At 41.9% G+C, this 16,318-nt stretch overlaps 1 protein-coding gene across 1 annotated transcript in view; it reads right to left on the bottom strand.

The window, feature by feature from the left end:
- BCKDHB (branched chain keto acid dehydrogenase E1 subunit beta) overlaps positions 1 to 11,618 on the bottom strand; it is a gene marked incomplete at its 3' end in the record, with an annotated part of 48,862 nt that extends 37,244 nt beyond the window's left edge. The window contains exon 1 of the mRNA XM_032873006.1: positions 11,391 to 11,618. Coding sequence (XP_032728897.1) covers positions 11,391 to 11,586 — 196 coding nt within the window. The remainder of the gene's footprint in view (positions 1 to 11,390) is intronic.
- Positions 11,619 to 16,318: the final 4,700 nt, after the last annotated feature.

The following is a 16,318-nucleotide window of genomic DNA, read 5'->3' as shown; positions in this document are numbered from 1 at the left end:
TTGATAGGAGGGTGAAATGAAATAATACATGGAAAACGCTCAGAACAGGCCCTGACACAGTGCATGCTAAATAAGTAGGAGCTATTTACTATTAGACTCTGGACTTCACCCATGTCCTTCATCTCAACATTGGTATTATCCTGAATTGTATAAAAATTTATTTAATAAACTCCCAAGTGTTAGAATTCAGAAACAACATTAGAGTTTTTGGTCTTGGTGCTGTCCAGAGCCCACACATATCCCAGAACTTGAGATCAGCTCCTCTCCAAAAACACTCTTAAGAGCAGAGGAAAGCTTCTGCCTCAATCTTCTCTGCCCCAAAGGCCATCTTCACTTTAGTGCCTGATCTGTGCACTAGTGTTCACTTTAACCCACAGCCATGCTGGGAGCAAATCCCTTGAACACCTAATTACCCTTGACTACTGTCCCATCTAACCTCTGTTTTCCTCGGTAGCCTGGTGTCGTCCCAAAAGCCACAGCCTGATTCACAGTATGGGTCACAGCAGTGGCTGCTGCCATGAACACTTTGGCTGTGACACACACTGGCCACTCACCTTCTTCCTGGAGACCCATCCTCATCCCAAGCCCAGCCTGGATCCACAGCAGGCTCTGACCTATGAAACCATCATCATCCATCATCCACTGTCACTCAACCTTCTAACCCTTTACGTGCTCTGACCCCTTTCACACTGCTGAATGCCCGGGGTTCAGGTCTTAGCAGTACCCACTCAGATCTGTCCTGCTGCCCTCTCTGCTAAAATAAAGGTCTTTTCTACTCTTATTTTTGGTGGGGATAATAGGAATTCATTCAAGAAGTATTGTTATGCCATGAATGCCAAAAGGGATGCAATCATACCACACGTCCACGATGACTTCATAATTTATTTTTCTTCAAGCTAAAGCTGTATTAATAGATACTTGCCTTAAATCCTTCTTTATTGTATAAAGCCTCTTGAAAAGTACTTATTGATGCCCAGCATCAGATGACAACAGTTTAGGGTAAATTCTTTTTTCCCACCACCGTGACATTCCCATATTTCCTCCTATTTCATACATTTCCTAAAGCAAGATTTTTGTCTATTATGATGTTCATAGCTAAGAACCTAAGAAGGAGAAAAATGCCTAAACATCTAAAGTGGAATTTATTCCAAGTGTGCTGACCATCTGAATTAATCTGGAATGCCTCCAAGACATCTTATTCCATTGCTGTTCAATGAGTTTGAAATACAAAAAAGCAAAGACTTTATTAATAAAAATCATATCAAGTAAATCTAGAAAGTACTGCTTAATTACCCACAAGGAATCTATTCATCTTGTAGGAAAATAATTTATAAGTAAGGGTATTTAAAGGTTTTATTTCCATGTAAGCACAAAAATTTCCACTCCTGAATACTTTTTTTTCAACAGATTCAAAATTTTAGGGGTTTGGATTAACTTCTATGCTACTAGATGCTTTTAAAAGATTTAAATAATTGGGGCGCCTGGGTGGCTCAGTGGGTTAAGCCTCTGCCTTCAGCTCAGGTCATGATCTCAGGGTCCTGGGATCAAGCCCTGCATTGGGAAATCTCTGCTCAGCAGGGAGCCTGCTTCCCCCTCTCTCTCTCTGCCTGCCTCTCTGCCTACTTGTGATCTCTCTCTGTCAAATAAATAAAATCTTCAAAAAAAATTTAAATAATTTTTAGTAGAGCAACAGCTATCTTTCTTTTTTTTTTAATTCATTTGAGAAAGAGAGAGAGAGAATGAGAAAGAGAGAGCGCACAAGCAGCATTGGGGAGGGTCAGAGGGAGAAGCAGACTCCCCGCTGTGTGGGGAGCCCCATACAGGACAGATGCGGGACTTGATCCTTAGACTCCAGATCATGACGTGAGCTGAAGGCAGTCCCTTAACAAACTGAGCCACCTAAGCACCCCACAGCAATAGCTATCTTTCAATTATTATTAAAGTTGCAGTGTGGTCTATGAATGGGTCAGGGGGAAAAAAAAAAAATCACAAATTATTCACAGGTGAGATCACTTTAAATATTTGTTCACATTAGAATTACTTATTCTCCTACAGGTTATATTAAAGACCATTGATAAGATATGCCTACATTCTCTCATGATAAAATATGTATCATCTGTAGCATGTCTAACTAAGAACAGTAAGAAATTATTAAACACCGCTGCCAAATTATACAATTACCAATATTAATAAATGGCTGCTAAATTTCAAAACCAGGCTGATAACTCTTATTTCCAAGATAAAAAGTTAAAACAAAACTAAAACAGACACAGAAGTGCAATTTCCCTAGTCAGGGATACCAGCTAATGGATACCCATTGGTACCCATTGCTGTGAGCCGATAACTTGAACTTGTCCTAAGTAGAGCATTGTGAAAAACCAGGTCATTATCACTGCTGCAAAGATAAAGCGGCATGTAAGGTAGTGTTGGTGGAATATACGGAACACGATAGAGCAGAAGCCCCAAGAAGGCAGGGATTCTTACCTGCTTTTGATCAGAAGTGTATGCTTAGTGCTTATAACAATGCCTGACATGTAATAGGTGCTCGATAGCTATCTGCGGAATGAATGACTGAACAAGGAACCACAGGAGGCTAGTTCAATAAAGATAAAATATACAAAGTAAATTGTTCATCAACCACTTAAAGATAAAGAAATACAGTAGGAAAAAAATCTCTCCGATGTTATAATTCAGTCAGACTGCAGGGGAGGGGGAAGGAGGTAGAAGTGACACTGAGGCGGAGCACGCAGTTACTGAGTAACTATTCAGTATCCAGTAGCACTAAGGGAGGAAGGGAGAAGTCTTCCCAGGACTAGAATATGGAGACAAAAGGAGCAAATGGGTCCCCAAAGAGCAGTGCTTAGCAATAAACAAGGTCAACAGCAGGGCACGGAGACAGTAAGTGGGTCTATGGTTAGACCATGAATAAAAAGACACAGCCGTGACATGGAAAGTGAGGGTCTCCTTTCAGAAACCAAAGGATCTTCCAGCATATTCAGCACTGGCCTTCCTCTGAGCTGCCTCATCCTTGGGATACACCTGTACAGCACAGCATTTTCATGTCATATCCCTTAGAAAGCTCAGCACTGAGGGCCTCACCCAAACATGACAATCAGTATATGCCTGTTGAAGCATGATGAATGCATGATTTTAGTGGCATAATCTGGCACTAACCATACTGTGAAATGGAAGGATGCCTAAGAAACTACCTATTTTCTCCCAACAAAACCTCTTCTACCCCTCCAGATGCCCCGTTCTCCAGGAATCCCTTTGTATGTGCCAGATGTGTATCTCTATCCCATTCCAATCCCTGTTACTGGGTTTCCCAACCTCCACCCCATAAAGTAAGTTTCATAGAGAATTCAAATATGAGGGACAGAACATTTTATATTAAAATGTAAATGAAGGATGAGGGGCACCTGAGTGGCTCAGTCAGTTAAGAGTCTGCCTTCAGCTCAGGTCATGATCTCCGGGTCCTGGGATCGAGCCTTGCGTCAAGCTCCCTGCTCAGCGGGGGTCTGCTTCTCCCTCTCACTCTCCCTCTGTGCTGTCTCACTCTCTCTCTCTCAAATAAATAAAATCTTAAAAAAATAAGTAAAATAAAATCGGGGCGCCTGGGTGGCTCAGTAGGTTAAAGCCTCTGCCTTCGGCTCAGGTCATGATCCCAGGGTCCTGGGATCAAGCCCCGAATCGGGCTCTCTACTAAGCAGGGAGCCTGCTTCCTCCTCTCTCTCTACCTGCCTCTCTGCCTACTTGTGATCTCTGTGTGTCAAATAAATAAATAAAATCTTTTAAAAATAAATAAATAAATAAAATATAAATAAAGGATCCATAATCACAAATTGCCCTTTTTAAGGTGCCAGTAAAGAAGTGGGGGGCGGGGGCGAGGAGATTGTTATCTGAAGCCAAAATTGGGAGGACCTAAGAAAGCCTTAAAGTTGAAGAGATTATGGCTAGGAACTCTCAGAGCACCTGGTAACTTATGTCATGGTATGACGAGCTACAACTGTTTCCCTTCCTTTGGCCTTCCCTACTCGGTCTCTAAATGGTTTTAAATTTTTCTATATACTGGTGACTCCCAAATGTGTTTCTCCAATCCAGACCTCTCCTCTGACCTTCTGACTTAACACGCAGTCACCAGTTCCCCAGGTAGGTGTCAGGCTTCTCTAACTCAGTAAGCACGTAACTGAACTCAATGTCTGCTCCCAAAACAGTCTTTTCCATCTTAGCAAACAACACTATCCTCCACTCAAGTATCCAAGCCATAAACTGAGGAAGCACCCTTGAATGTCTTCCTTTTTTTCACTTCTTGAATCCAACACTTCCAATCCTACTTCCAAAATAAAGCTTCTTCCAAAGATTTATACTTCAGATATATCTTTGAATATATATTACTTCCAAAATATAGCTTAAATCTAGTACTACAATGTCTGAATTCCAGAACTCACCATTTCTTTCTTGTTCCTGAAAACCACCTCCTAATGTCCTGTCTTAGCCAGCTCCGGCTGCTATAACGAAACACCACAGACTGAGTGGCTTAAACAACAGAAACTTACTTCTCACTCTTCTGGAGGTTGGGAAGGAAGTCCAAGACCAAGGTGAGTTTCTGATAAAGACCCTCTTCCTAGTTTGCAGAAGGCCATCTTCTTGCTGCATCCTCACAGGGCAGAAAGAGAGATAATCTCTCTTGTGTCTCTTTTTATAAGGGTTTTAATCCCATTCATGAAGGCTCCACCCTCACAACCTAATTACCTCCAGTGACCTCCATCTCTAAGTACACACTGGGGATTAAGGCTTCAACACAGGACTCGGAGGACGGAGGAGACACAAACATTCGAATAGTCCACAGTACCACCACCTCACTTCTACTCCTTCTTCCCTCATTCATCAGACCACTACTACACTAAAGTCCTATAAAGCAATGCATGTCATGTGACTCCTCTGCTCAAAATCCTTTTAGGTTCTCTGACTGCACCCAGAATAAAGCCCCACTCCATCATGTCCACAAAGGCCTACTTGATCTCCTATCGGCCCACCTCAAAAGTCCTATTGTGTATCACTCTCCCCAAGGCTCAGCACCTGACTCCTCTCTCAATTCCACCAAACCAAGCTCCTTGTTACATCAGGACCTTCATGCATGCTGGGTCTCTGCCTGGCACCCCCTTCACACTCCTTGGATACTCCTTCCTGATCCCTTAGAGCTTAGTTAAATGCTACCTCTTCTTAGGGGTCTCACTAGATCACTATTATTCTCTTTCCTAGCAGCTGAACATTTCTCACATGTCATTTATTGCAACTGGGATTGATTTAAGTATGCATTTGCTTGCTATTTTTTGTCCATCTTCCCCAATAGACTTCTAATTCCATGAGGACAGGTCCATACCCACATTTGTGTTTTGTGCTAAGCATCTAGAACAAAGTTTAGCAACCAGGAGAAAATTAAAATGCACCGAATGAATAAAGAAACCTACACATACACATAACGCCTAAAATCAGGGACAGGGAGAGGCCCAAATGTGTTCTTGGGGAGCAATACAGTGCAAATGTCAAAAAGTAGAGGGGTGCCTGGGTTAAGGTGATTAAGCATTGGACTCTTGATTTTGGCTCAGGTCATGATCTCAGGGCCGTGAGACTGGGCTCCATGTCAGGCTTCATGCTCAGCGCAGAGTCTGCTTGTCCATCTTCCTCTGCTCCTCCCCACCCCCAACCCATTCACTTACCACTCTCTCTCAAATGAATAAATAAAATCTTTAAAAAAAAAAAAAAAAGTAGTTTAACCTCTTTGCATCTAAATTTCTTTACAATAAAATGTGGATGATAGCAGGATCTCAACCCCAGCACTGTTACAAGAGGATTAGATGAATTGCTACATGTAAGGCACTCAGAATAGTGTCTGGTACCTGGTAAGTTCTGATAAAAGTGTCTGCTGTCGTCATTATTACCATTCTTTGGAGTACCATGGATGGGCAATGATAAAGTCAGAATAAGGAAACACAGAGTAGGAAGAAAAAACAGGAAGGACATGATTTGGGGTGACTCTAAATAAGCCAGGGAAAAGACACATGGAGAGAATTATCTGGTCTCAAATGTTCCCAACTTTTGACATGGTTGTGTTGGTGCCAGACCAGTACTCAGAAGAGCCTACCTCATAATACTATATTCTGCCAACACTTCAAATGCTATGGAATAAATGTTTGTGTACCCCCCACATTCGTAAGTTGAAACATCCTTCATCCCTAATATGATGGTACTTAGAGATGGGGCTTCCGGAGAGGAACAGGTCATGGAGGTGGAGCCCTCCTGAATGGGATTCATGCTGTTATAGAAAGAGACCCCACAGAGCTCCCTTCCACCATGTGAGGTCACAGTGAGAAGACAATCAGCTAGGAACCAGGAAGCAGGGCCTCATCAGACACTGTATCTGTCAATTCCTTCATCTTGGACTTCCCAGCCTCTAGAACTGTGAGAAATAAATTATTCACAGTTATTTATAAGTCACCAGTCTATGGTATTTTTGTTATAGCAGCCCAAACATTCTAATACATCCAATCAACACATCCAAACCTCCATCATCTTCTCTCCAACAACATGCTTCTCTCTTCCAGCATTCCTCATTCGTATCAGTGATACTACCATTCTACCATCCTTTCAGACTCTCAGGCTAAAAATGTCAAGCAATCTTTGATATCCCCTCCCCTGGCCCCCACAGGCAAAACAGCAGCAGCTCTAGTCAATTCCTTCAAAACACACAACCATCAAAAAATAAAAAAAATAAAAAATAAAAATAAATTAAAAAAAAAAACCACACAACCATCCCCACTGACACTCCCTAATTATATCCTCTCACATGGACAGTACAATATCCCTCTGACTAATCTCTCTGCATCCTTACTTTCCCTTCATTAATTCTACAAACTCTCCTCATAATATTACACGAGCACTCTGCAAATCACTCTCTTACCTACACAAGCGATGGCCCTCCACAGCCCACAGAATTTAACCTGAACCCGAATGTAATTACATACATAATGTAATGCAACCAGCACAGTGAAAGCTACATTGGATATAGTCAATCTTTTCTCTCCCCCAACCTTTCTTCTGGCTTTCCACACTTATTTCCTACCCCTCCTCCTTTTTCCTCCAAACAAACTCACTCCTCCTCATCCCTCATAAAACCCTATGCTTTCTAGCCGTTCTTTACTTATGTTGTTCCCTTCTCTACAAATTCTAATACTGGAAAGAAGACCTTCATCCCCACAGGAAAAGGACTCCTGGGTCTACCCTTGATTTCTGAGAGCTGTCTGTCTCCCCCAGTGCAACTGCAAAGGGTTTCCCAGGCACCACAGAACAAGCTGACCTCACATTGGGGACTTCACCAATGCTTGCCCTTCCTCCATCTAGGAAAACACTGTTCTACCTTGGAGGTAATTCCTTGGTCTTTCCTCACAGTGAAGCTTAAATGTCACCTCCTCAGAGTCGACCTAGGCCATTACTCTATTTAAGCAGTCTCTTTCATGTGTCAAAATAACCAGAATTTTAAAAATTAAGCTATTTGTAACAGGCATGAAAGACAAAGAGTTACTATCTTCATTAATAACTTTACTACACAAAACATGAGCAGAAAAGTAGTGTGAGAGGCTTTGAAGATAGACCTATTTGGGTTCACATTCCGGCACTGCTACTCCTCAGACTTGGACAGGCCACTAACAGCTCTGAGCTTCAATTTTCTCATCTATAAAATGAGCATACCACTCTCTAGGTCACAAGGTTACTGTGAGGGTTATAGACTGATGTCGGACACACCTGGAACAGACAATATTTCAACAGTTCGATAATGTTAAATAGCATTCCTACTGATAGACAAAATTACCAGGCATATAATTTTTTAAATATGCAAAGACAAGGAACATCCAATTTACCGGAGAAAATAAATCTGGCAAACAAATATCTGATAAATATACCTTAATAGAAGTAAAACAAGTACATAGTAAAACAAACTGCAATCAGCACAACATACCCAAGCATGCGGGCGCACACAGGATTCTGATACCAACTGCAATGTGTGTGTTCTTTTAAAACCCAACCGAGCAATTCTGCACCACCAGCTGGGTGCCCCACAATGCAACGCAATTCTCACACCACCTGCCTGGAGCTGCTGTCAGATCCCACAGGTTAAAGGCTCAGTCCTTGTAAGACTGTGCCCACCTCCCAGGTCAGAGGCCAGTCACAAGCCCAAACTGTCACCCGTGCTTCTGACTCACTGGCTATACATTAGAGGTCCCCTCATCTCATCTTTGAGCTCAATTAATTTGCGAGAATGGCTCACAGAACTCAGAGAAATATTTTACTTGAAAGATTACTGGTTTATTATAAAAGGACGTAACTCAGGAATAGCCAGAGGGAAGAGAAGCACAGGGCAAGGTATGGGTAAAGGGCATAGAGCTACCACGGTCTCTGAGCATGCCACTATCCCTGAATCTCTACCTATTCACCAACCCAAATCCCCTCTGAACCCCATCCTTTTGGGTTTTCAAAGGTCTCATTACATAGGCATAACTGATTAAATTCATTCAACCTCCAGAAACTTTCGGCTCCACAGAGGTCGGGGTGGGACTGAAAGTCCAGCCCTCTCATCACACAATTGATTCCTCTAGTCACCAGCTTCCCTTCTTGGATGAAATAGGAGATTTTAAACAGTTACCATCAGCGTAACAAGACACCTTTATTGCTCTCATCAAAAGAAATTTCAAAGGTTTAGGAGCTCTGTGCCAGGAAAAGGGGACAAAGACCAATAAGCACTTCTTATTATAAATCACAGTATCACAGCACAATTGTGATTTTATCATGACACCCAATACTCACACTCTTATACATGCAGATGGAATTTGATTTTTGTATTTGATGTAATTTGAACTTTGTATTAAAAATCCATTAAACTATTCCTTTGAATCAGAAATCTCATCCCTAGGACTTTATTCTAAATAATCTCAGATACATAAGGGATACATGAAATGTTTCTCTCTGCATTATTTATAACAGTGAAAAATATAAAGCAAAAGCATAATGGTAATTATTAAAAGTTTCCAGTTACTGAGTGCTTCTTAGTAATCAAATTGGGTTAAGTACATTGCACACAGCTGTCTATATTTAGTCTTCATAACAATCTTTGAAGTAGGTATTACTATAAAATCCTCATTTACAAAGAAACTGAGGCTTAGAGACAGTAAGTGAGTAATCCAGAGTCACAGGTAACAGGGCCAAAACCAAACCTGGGACAATCCGATTCCAGTGCCAAGATCTTAACCACTGAACTAGAGGGTTTATACTCCATGGACCAGGTTGCACCCCCTCCTTTTTTTTTTTTAATTTTATTTATTTATTTATTTGAGAGAGAGAGAGAGCGCGCACACAAGCAGGGGAAGCAGAAGAGGGAGAATAAGAAACAGGCGCTCTGCTGAGTGAGAGCCCAATGCAGGACTCAATCCCAGGACCCTGGGATCATGACCTGAGCTGAAGGCAGACGCTTAACCAAGTGAGCATACCACCGAACATACCACTTTCTAAAGGTTATGAAAACTATGTAATCATATAGGAAAACGCTTCTGATTAAATAATGCTGATTATATCTGTGTTAAAGCTCCGGTTGCAGGAAAAATTTAATTCCACTGATTTAATCAATGGAGTAATTTAATTCCACTAAACTGCAAGGAAAGACCTGGAAGGATACACACCAAAATGTTAGCAGTATTTACAAACAGCAGTGGATGGTGAGATTACTTTTTCTTACTTTTTTCTATTATCCAAATTATCTGTAACATGCACTTATTTTTATTTTCATAAGGACAAACAAACAAATGTGATTATCATTCTACCTGGGTTTTAGTAGTTTCACAATTATGAAAGGGGGCTGAGGAGATTAAAGAAGACCTGTATTCTATTTCTCAAGTATTGGGCTAAAGTTTCTTCGTTTTGAAGACAGAATTCAAGGTTCATCCTGTTGGTGAGAAAAAACTGCTATTCACCTTTATGATATATACTGTTTTACAAAAGTGGCACACCTCTTAGTAAACCATAGCTACACACATTATAGCACATTGTTTAGAATGGAAGCTCTAGAATCTAAATAATTAAAATCCAAAGCAAAAGCTATCACTAACTTCTCTGTGTAACCTTGGACAAACTCTCAAGACTTCAGTTAATATCACCTACCTCAAAGGTTGTCCTGAGCATCAAATGAAATAATGAATGTAAATTTTTCAGCACAGTCCCTGCCTGGGGTAAGCACTTAATATATATTCATACCTATTATTCACAAGTAGAGACACCCTTCCAAAAATATCAGATCTAGGGACACCTGGGTGGCTCAGTCGGTTGCGCCACGGTCTTCAGCCCCAGGGTTCTGAGATCAAGTCCCATAATAGGCTCCTTGCTCCGCTGAGCCTGCTTCTCTCTCCACCTCTGCCTGCTTGTGCGTGCCCTCTCTCTCTCTCTCTCTCTGACAAATAAATAAATAAATAAAATCTTAAAAAAAAAATCAGATCTAGTACATAGGAAGTCATCAGACAAGGAAAAAGGTAAATGTTCTCTTACTGTTTCCATTGTTCTGATAATAGACACTAGATCTTTCAGAGATTACATATAACTTGCAGAAGAAATGGTAAAAGTCATGCAATTGTCATACTGTGAGGAGTTTACTACATGTCCCTCCTACCAATGAGAGTACTAGATGGACTCCTCTTCCCCCCACCTTCATCAATTACCCCTCCTTAGCTAAGTGGCAGCCTACCCCAGTCCTGGGCTCAACCTGGGAGCCTGGAAACCTGGATTCTTTCCCATCTCCAGGAACAACCTGTTCTATGACCTTGGGGAAAATTAATTCAGTTACTTAGTTCTTCCACTTCCTCTTCCCTGCCAAAGCAAAAATAGTAATAGTAGCAGCAGTAGTAGTAGTAGAAGTAGTAAAGAAAAGGGGGGGGGGGTTAAATACCGGTGCCTGTAGTTAATGGCCCAGCTCCATACAAACTGGGACAACACCTAGGGCCAAGGTTGGGAAAGTAAGGATGGAGAACTGAGAAAAGTAGGCGTTCCCTGGGCACCACCCTTCCACCCTCTGCCCTTCCAGACTGCGGCATGCCCTCTCACCCATCTCGAGGGCTGTGAGGGGATGCCTCTCAAGGGTTGTACAGTCACAAAAATAGAGCGAGGAGGAAACCACAGTCAATCCCTAAAGTAGGTAGGCTCCAGAAAGCAGGGCAGGAATTACAACAAGATACAAGGAGATCAGCCTGCCGGCCGCTGTCCACACGAGCGGGACGGCACTCCTTGCGAGGCCCCCACAGGCCTGGGAGTCTGGGTTGCACCAGGAGCAGACAGGGCAGCCCCCAGCTCACCATACTCCTGAGGCTCCGGGTCTGGCTGGAAAGTGAAGTGAGCCACATGCCTCCTCTGCGCCGCAAACCCAGTGGCCGAGTCGGGCTGCACCAAGCCCCGCAGCAGCCCCGCGCCTCGAAGCCAACGCCACTGTCCTTCTGCCCCAGCCGCTCGCAGCCTCAACAGTCCGCCGGCAGCCGCCGCCAACGCCGCCATCCCCACTTGCAAAACGGACTTGCAAGCAACGCCGCCGCACACTGCCGGCAGAAGGGGCGGAGCACAGAGACGACTTCCATACTGGTGGACCCAAGGGGAGGACTCATGAAGCGGACCAATCGGAGCTAGGAATTCGGGGGTGGGGAAGGAGACGAGGGGAGGCCAGAGGCCTTTGCCTGTAGTGCGCATGCGGAAGAGGAGCTGGGGCGGGGGCGAGCGAGCAGGTGAGCTCCAATGAAATTCTTCCTGGAGGTGGAGCCTCACCAAGTCACTGCAGGGTCCCAAGGCGGGCGGACGCGGGTCCGTAATGTTAAACACTCTAATCCCGGAGTTGCTCTTTACTGATGTCATTTGCATTGTTACCTCCTTTTTCATTTTGAGATTTATACTTTCTTTTAAAATGTAACCCTTTTTTATCCGCTCCTATTCTTGTGTATTAATTTATAAGTAAAAGATGGAAAGGGTTACTGATTGGCATTGGTCGTTGGTTTGGGTTTTCAAAAAACTGGGAATCACTGCTCAGTTTGCGCTCTTTATTCAGAGCCTCTTTGAATGCTTACTAAGCATGTAAACATTTTTACTGCTTTTGTTTTTCAGGATTTAGAGGAGAGTTAGAAAGGTAAACTCAGATTTCATCCTGCAAATTCATTTAAAAGGAATTCAGATGCATTTTTGCCCAGGTGCCGTAAAAAATGACCTAACCTGCTTACTATAGCTTAGAAACCCGGAGATTCCAATCGTTAACTTACGTTTATAATAATCAATTTCAAAACTTTTAGTTTTAAAAATCCAAATGCTTAAAAGGATAACTTCCCTGCTCATGAATTTAAAAAATCACAGTAAAATATGACAGACAAAAGTGGAAAGTGCTTCCATGAGATGAAGAGGAGAGGGGGGAAGGTCAGGCCCTAAACAGAATTGGGAGAGGAGTGGGAGAAAATGAAGAGAAGGAAGAGGGGGGAAAAATGTTCTTCTGTTATTCTTAGCCTCACAACCTATGTTTGCTTTTACAAGGGAGGCAAGGGAGGAGAGCGAAGAAATGGGATGAGGACAAAGGCCAGGCGATGCACCAACCTCCTATTTTCTGATTAGGACTGAGAGACAGAAATTTAAAACTGCTAAAGAGAGAACCAGAATTATATCCATCATCCCTACTCCCACACCAATATATCCATTATTCCTCTTCCTACTCTTAGACCCACGAGGTACTTGGTGCTGGATGTGGAGCCTGGTTAAGATTCTCTCTCTCCCTTTCCCTCTACTCCTCCTTCCCCTCCCTCCCTCGCTAAATAATAACAACAATAATAATAATAATAAAAGAATGTCATAGTTGGTAGAGAAAGGAAACAAATTACATAACTACAATCCAATGTCGTAGGGGCTCTAAAACAGTGTGAACAAAGTGAACCACGCAGAGCAGTAAGCTCTGTTTTTAGAAGTCAAGAATGCTTCTAGAAGTGGGGCGCCTGGGTGGCTCAGTGGGTTAAAGCCTCTGCCTTCTGCTCAGGTCATGATCCCAGGGTCCTGGGATTGAGCCCCACATCGGGCTCTCTGCTCAGCAGGGAGCCTGCTTCCCTCTCTTCTCCTCTCTCCTCCCTCTCCTTCTCTCTCTGCCTGCTTCTCTGCCTACTTGTGATCTGTCTGTCAAATAAATAAATAAGTAAAATCTTTTTTAAAAAAAGAATGCTTTTAGAAGTAATGCTGAGCTGGACCTAAAAGATGAGTAGAAATTATCAGGCAAACAAGGGAGGGGAAAGTATCCTAAACAAACACACACACACACACACACACACACACACACACACACACAGGTTAACAGAGCCAGAAGGAACATGGTACATTCCAAGAAGAGAAAAAATGGGCTGGTAGCTGCTAGACTTGGGGTATAGGGATTGACAGGAATCAGAAAGATCAATTACAGGGAGATTTTCAAGGTCTTCATATGTTAGTCTAAGAAGAGTAGACTTCCAACTACATGGAGTCAGGAACAACAAAGAGAACACCTAATAGATTTGTCTACCAGGCAAATTATTATTGGGGGGAGGTTGAAATTTTCCCTATCCGCCCCCCATACCATTTGCCTGGTAACCAAGGAAATGTCTGTTGTTAAAGTGGGATCAACCCTGGCTACATTTCATTGATAGAAGCTTGGGAGACTATCATTTTCTGTGAATTTTAGAAGCATTATTTAGAAAGATAGGGGGGTATCTTTAAGTGTCACTGAGAGATGCCCAAAAAAAAAAAAAAGAAAAGAAAAAAACAAGAGTTTTCAGAAGTCTGGTAGACAAGAAAAATATGACTACATTTGAGTTCCTGATTCTATTTGTTTCTAAGGCCTAAGTGCGTTCTGGTCCTGGGTTTCTATGAGACTACGAGACTCCATGATAGCCTTAAAATAGATTCTCCTCTTAGCTTAAGTTACATCTAATTGCATTTCTGCAACCTTAACCTCACTGAACACCTTAAGAACCCATAACAGTGGAGAGCATACAAAACGAAGTTGCTCATTGTTCTTCAGAATGACTCTTGGCTTATTCTCTGTCACTGAGCTTCAGTATTTGTACAACCTATGCCCGTTTGAACTCAGTTTGTTTTTGGACACCGTTCATCTATAACAACATAATATTTTGTAGTCTTATATCTTATGGTCCTGACCCCTGCTCCCATTCAAACTCAACCAGAGACATCAGGGACATGAAGTCACCAAGGGTTCACATTCTTGCTTTAGAATTTTGAAGTAGATTGTAATGCTGGTGGCAGAAACAATGATCTGAGAAAAGAATTTGAGTTTTAAAGACTAGTTTCTAAGAATTAAGCCTGAAACCTGGAACCTGAATGGCTTAGGGCACAAAATTCGTGATTGAAACATAATATTGTAAATAGCATACTAATTGAAGAGCCAGGTTTTCCCACCTTCCATGGAGGCAGAGCCATAGCACACAAAAGAACCGTAGGTGTCCTTCTTTACAGATAGGTCTAAGAGTATCACAGAGTCCTCACATTCCCCCACCATGGCATGGCATTTGGAACAAAGGAATGCTTCTCTTATACAGCCAAGAGAGATGCAGGTATGGCAACAAGTTCCATAGAACTTAAGAAGGCCCAGTAGTCAGAATGATAAGGGATTTGTATCTGTAATATACTTTTTAAAAATTCTTAAACTTGATAATAAGAGGATAAATTACCAAATTAAAAAAAATAAACAAAGAATGCAACCATTGGTGGTGGGAATGCAAAACGGTGCAGCTGCTTTGGAAGATTTGCAAAACTTTGAAACTTGCAAAACTAGAAATACTCTAGCCATATGATCCAGCAGTCATGCTCCTTGCTATTTACGCAAAGGAACTGAAAATTTATACCCACAAAAAATTGCCTACAAGGGTTTATTGAAGCTTGATTCATAATTGCCCAAATTTGAAAGGAACCACGATGTCCTTCAGTACATGGAAAAGTAATTTGACTGGAAAAGTAAACTGTGGTATATCCAGATAATGCACTAGTATTTGGCACTAAAAAGAAATGAGCTAACAAGTCATGAAAAAACATGAAGGAAACTTAGATGCGTATTACTAAGTGAAAGAAGTCAGTCACAAAAGACCATGTAGTATACAATTCCATTTATATGAAATTTCCAGAACAGGCAAATCAGGGGAAACAGAAAGTAGATTAATGGTTGCCAGGAGCTAGGGAAAAGGAGTAATGGGGAATGGTTGCTATTAGGTATGCAGTTTCTTTTGAGGTAATGAAAATATTCTAAAATTAAATAACAGTGATGGTCACACAATTTTGTGAATGTACTGAAAACCACTGAATTTACACTAAAAGTCAATTTAATACCATATAAATTATATTTCAGCAAGGCTGTTGTTCAAAAATCAAATTATAGAAGAATAATAAAAGTTACATTTGTCCACCTAAATATGTGGTTCAGGAGATTCATTCCCCTACAGCATGTGTTTGACAACGTGTATGTTAGTTCACAGACTCTGGTCCAGATTCAGAACTGGAGATACTTAGATAGAAGAGCTCTAGGATTTTCCTTGCTTTGCTGCTTACCACATCAAAGAATCCTGTTGGTATCATTCTGGAAACAAAATCCAGAATATAGTCAAAGCCAATGTGTTCGGTCCCTAGGGCTGCTGTAACCAAGTACCACAAACTGGGGACAGAAATTTATTGTCACCCAGGTCTGGGGCTAGAAATCCAAGATGAAAGTGTTGGCAGAGTCGTACTCTGAAAGCTGAAGGGGAATCCTTCCTTGTCTCTTCCTAGCTTCTGGTGTTTTACCAACCGTCTTTGATGTTCTTTGGCTTGCAGCTGCATAAATCCAATCTCTACCTTTGTCTTCACAAGATGTTCTTGCTGTTCTTCTTTTCTTGTCTCCGGTATCTTCACACAACCATCTTAGAAGGACACATCCAGTCTTATTAGATTATGAGCTCACCCTACTCCAGTATGATCTCATCTTAACTAATTATGTCTACAACAACACTTTTTCCACATTAAGCCATGTTCTGAAGTACTAGGTGTGAAATACTGGAGGTTAGATTCAACATATCTTTTGGGGGATGGGCACAATTCAATCCTTGACAGCCAGAGATTCAGTGGCAGAACAGACACTGAATGGATGCTTCTAATCAACTTTCTGAAGATGCCTGCCTTGTTAAAGAGTTTTTATCAGTTGTTTCATAGATTTCTTCCAATATGAAATTCTGTGATTTGGAGTAGAGTT

This window comes from Lontra canadensis, unplaced genomic scaffold (genome assembly GCF_010015895.1).
Source record: "Lontra canadensis isolate GAN:19392208 unplaced genomic scaffold, GSC_riverotter_1.0 scaffold47, whole genome shotgun sequence".
NCBI lineage: Eukaryota > Metazoa > Chordata > Mammalia > Carnivora > Mustelidae > Lontra > Lontra canadensis.
Note: the sequence above shows the minus strand (reverse complement) of the source record. Positions and strands in the feature narration are given on the sequence as shown.